This window comes from Morone saxatilis, unplaced genomic scaffold (genome assembly GCF_004916995.1).
Source record: "Morone saxatilis isolate NCDOM2014 unplaced genomic scaffold, NCSU_SB_2.0 Contig22, whole genome shotgun sequence".
NCBI lineage: Eukaryota > Metazoa > Chordata > Actinopteri > Moronidae > Morone > Morone saxatilis.
The window spans coordinates 22,119,827-22,124,513 of NW_023339785.1; the positions used below are offsets into that span (position 1 = coordinate 22,119,827).

General features: G+C 40.0%; 1 protein-coding gene across 1 annotated transcript in view; it reads right to left on the reverse strand.

Annotated features, from left to right (window-relative positions):
* The window catches only part of LOC118333386 (AF4/FMR2 family member 3-like), a 25,190-nt gene extending 24,856 nt beyond the window's left edge, over positions 1 to 334 (reverse strand). The window contains exon 1 of the mRNA XM_035668994.1: positions 303 to 334. Coding sequence (XP_035524887.1) covers positions 303 to 334 — 32 coding nt within the window. The remainder of the gene's footprint in view (positions 1 to 302) is intronic.
* Between the last annotated feature and the right edge of the window lie 4,353 nt (positions 335 to 4,687).

Consider the following 4,687-nt stretch of genomic DNA (forward strand, 5'->3'; position numbering starts at 1 on the left):
TGTGTGTGTGTGTGTTACAGCACTATACGTAGATGTGATCATTGTGTGCGCTGGGACTGCTGGTTGACATGTGCATTGTCTGTCAGCGCAGGAAGATAACTGACAGAGCTGTCACTACGACAAACACACACGCATGTATACAGTATACACACACACACACAGTGTCCCACGCCACAGATCACTGTCTCTGTCTCCGTCTGTCACGCTAGACATTTACACGGAGGGAAATCAGGTCAGACGAGGTAATTAACACATCCAGGATTTATTTCCCAGCGTGCAGCAGGAACAGAGTACAACACTACCTGTCACACACAGGTGGGTCTGCCACTGCCATTGTGCTGCGGTCGGCCACGTCAGTAACAATCTTTACTGCCACTGTGAAACAGGATTGTTGTACTAAAAGTCACAAGTTGTTTTATAGTGAAAACTTTATTTATTAGTTGAACAGTCGAATAGTTTCATTGAAACTTTGCATATCATATATTATTCTTTATTGATCACCGTAGGGAAATTCACTCTCTGCATTTGACCCATCCGTATTGCTAGGAGCAGTGCGGGCACCCAGGGACCAGCCCCAGATCTGAGCTTTGGTCAATCAGTTTTGGGGAAACCAGAGCATGGGGGGGACATTCAAACTGCACACAGAAAGGCCCTGCCCCAGCCTGGATTTAAACCCAGGACTTTACTTCAGTCAGTGGTGAACCACAATGTTGACACCATGTCTCCAAGCTACACCAGCTCTCAGATGTCAGTCAACTGCTTGAAGCTTCCACAAATATGTATAAAAAATGTTTTTTATCCACTTTAGAAAAATAGAAAACTAGAGAATTCAAATTTCAGTCGGACTTTGAACAATACAAATTACATTTTTATCTGATCTGATCTTTGATCTCCATCTTCATATCCCTTGTTCAAGGGAACAAGGGATATCATCCTTTGTTAGAGATGGCAGCTGGGTCTGTTAGTTAGTCTGCACTGCTTATAGATAACAATAAAATAGTTAAACACACTTTTAAAAGAAAGAAAGGAAGAAAAGCGGCAGATAGATGATGGACAGACGGACAGACAGATGGATGGATTGGTGGGGATTAATAGTGGTGATATCAGCAGTGGGCATACTGTCGATGTAGATATTTTCTGTGAATGAAAATGTAGCGATGGCAGCTTTCTTTCCAACCACTCTGCTTTCCTTCTGTGTGTGTTAATGTGTGTGTGCGTGTGCATGTGTCCTGAAGTAATGCTGATAGCCAGAGTAAGCTCTGGGAATTTAATCTCAGCAGAGCTATGCTGTGCTCCCCTGATAACTAAACACACACACACACACACACACACCAATGTCTCTAACACAGCCTCATCACCCCCTCATTCACTTTCACTGCACACACTTCAGTAGCACTCTCTCCTTTCCTCAGCAACTGCTACTCAGGTGCCCATTAGCAAAGCACTGAACCTGCCACTCAGCAGGCAGCTGCCCAGTGGAAGTACAGATTTTTTTCCTTGATGAATGAAGGTTAATCACAGGGGTTATCATGGGGAAACTGGACTACTGCAGCTGTAAGGATACAGTAAATAAAAAGTACAACTGACAGCTTTACCATTAGCCTATAATTTATATGTTCTAATAGTAAAATATGTATGGAACTGTACTGAAATTATGAAATTTGGTTTTATTTATTATATTTTCTTACATTATATAACGTAGAACCCTTACATTTAATGCCAGTAAAAACCGAAGGTGTTTCCAAAACACTGCACAGCAGCCAGATGTTGAGGCTGGTCAGTGGATTGAGTTGAACATGTTTCTGTGTTCTGTCGTCAGTAGGAAGAAAGGCTGCAGTCTGTGTAAGTCATCAAGAGAGTTTCTGGAGCTGCTTCATTGAAAATCAACTGGAGCCTGACTTTGTGGACTCATGCTGCATTTGTGTCTTATGGGAATATCTGTCAGAACAGTTCAAGGCAACCGCTTAGAAATATATTTTAACTCATTTGAAGCCATGAAGACATTTTGAGCAAAGCTTTCTGTATATTTTGGTCATTTGCAGCTTTTCCAAACTGAAAACACACACTACCGTGATATTTTACAGTTACAGTTTAGTTTAAAACATTTGTTTAAGCTGAAGTGAATTCATCATGTACTCATTTACTTTAATTCAAAATGATGTTTTTTTTAAATAACATTTAGCGAAAAGGGCACATTTATTGGATTAATCTGAAGCAGAACAATCTCAGTGCTGGACAGTAATTGTCAGACAGCATGCAGCAGCTGAGATGAACATGCTAAATGGAGGCTTTTATGTTCGCGTGCTGTAAAATGTCCAAGCACAGGTGTTACTAATAACATTAACCATGGCAGTGAGCCAGCATTTACAATATTGGGACCCCAAAAAACCAAAGCAGCTGAATGGAATTCAGCTGTCATCACATATAAATACATATACGTATATTGCTTCCCTCTGTCTGGTGAGCCAAAACCATGTTTAAGCTCTGTAAGGATCTACAAATCACTAACTTTCCTAATATAACAGATGTGTGACAATTTATCCATGTTTCTACATTTGGTGACACCAAATGCGGCTGTGGCTCAGGTGGTAGAGCAGTGCATCCACTGATCACAGGGTTGGCGGTTTGATCCCAACCGCCTCCTGTCCACACGCTTAAGTGTCCTTGGGCAAGACACTGAACCCCACTTTGCTCCCTATAGCCACTGGGGATGCATAAGCCAGTGCATTCTGAATTACCGGTCCCTTGCCCAGAGAAATGGGGGGGGTTGCGCCAGAAAGGGCCTCCGGTGTAAACAGCCAATGCCAAATCAGATATGCAGATCTACAAATCGTTTGCATTTGGATAGCGCTAACATATGTTCAAATACGTCTCAAACATGATGATGCATTGTTCCTGAGTAAATTTGTTACATTTTTCTAGTGGAATATTATTTTTGTTAAAGCAGCAACAAGGAACTTTAATTCTGTGTTGATTGTGGCGTCCCATGTTGGGTTCTTGTGTTAAAATAAATTCGAATTTTATAACAGGATCCCTTTAAGTTGTTTTAGTTCCAGAAAGTGTACAACCCTCATCAAAAACCAAACTGTCCAACATAAACTGATTAGAGATTCTGCTTTTATTTTAAATTTAACCCATGTTTATTTAGTGACACCACTGCCAATAATGAATTCATTATGACAATTTGCTTTTAAAATAAATCATCTTATTAATCTATTTCTTCCACACTACTGATTAATATACCTTTAACTCAAGTGGTGTTATAAAAAGCACTTCATGTTTTCAATCTTTGTATTTTATTTAACCTGCATTTAACCAGGCAGCTCAATTAGGAATAAGCCCTTGAATGCGTTTGCGACGTGTGTGTGTGTGTGTGTGTGTGTGTGTGTGAGAGAGAGAGAGACAGCGAGGGGATGAGGGGGTAGAACGAGTGTTTTGGAATGACAGGGAGAAGTGAGGGGGATAATGAGAGGAGGAGGAAGAGGAGGAGAGGGGGAAGGAGAGAGGAATAGCTGTCAGGCAGCAGACAAAAGCTTTGTTTGAAGTGTCAGTTCAACGACGCATTTTGTGCGTGTTTGTGTGTGTTTTCTGGTTTGTGTGTTCATTCAGACGGCATTAGAACATTAGAGAAATATCAGCAGGCATTCCTGGATAGACAGAGGAGAAGAAGAAAATCCAGAATGCCATCAGTACCAAAATATACAGCTTTTAGGTTTCCGTATGTGGATGATGGTAAGAAGGAGAATAGGGAGAATATCAGAAATCACTTCGTCTTTGTGTGTGTTTGACATGAGAGCGGGTATTATAATGAGACACAGACCTCAAACACATTGTTACTTCCAGCTTTGTTTTAATACACATCACACACACCGGTGTGTTTGACACTGATGGATAGATGAATCGACCAAGAGTGAGGACAGAGCAAGAATATGAGAAGATTCTGTAGCTTTGTGTCTTTTTGTGTGTCACATCACACAGCGAGAGAGCTAACAATGACACACAAACATAAAGAAACCACACAGTATTTAAAGGAGCTCGCTCTTATTTACATATGTACATATTTCCTTAGTGTTTGTTTCTTGTCTTTTGTTTGTATGTAGAAAACAGTGATCTCAACTCTGCTAAATATTAGAAATGTTTTCTTATCCTTTTGTTTCAGAAACAGCACAAAAACTTTAGAGGTTAACAGTATGTCCCCTTAAAGGTTCATACCAGCTGTAGCCAATTCACTACACATATTTTACATCACAACTGACCATCTGACACACATGCTAATGAGTTTTGGATTTATTTTTTATACTTTATTTTGCACCAGGCAGCCATTGTTTTAAATCCATCAAATTTGAAATTCAATTAGTGGACTCTTCCAGTGGAAACTGCCTTGAGTTGTGTGATACATTAAAATGTTCAGATTGATCACACAGTGAGTTTTAGAGGCAAACTACCTCAGTGCAAAAGTGTGAGTGGATGTGAATTCTTCCATTGAAGATGTTGTCAATGCAAGTTGAATATGTTTTAATTTAAGAGATTAATGTGTCCTGGAGTTCCTGCTGAGTTCTGCGATCCGTCAGTCTGAGGTGCCACCCAAAAATAAAATACACACACAAAAAAATCTAATGGTTTCTTTTTCATAAATAATGCTAAAGCTGATCAATATGGATTTTTTAAGGCCGATACCAATGTTAGA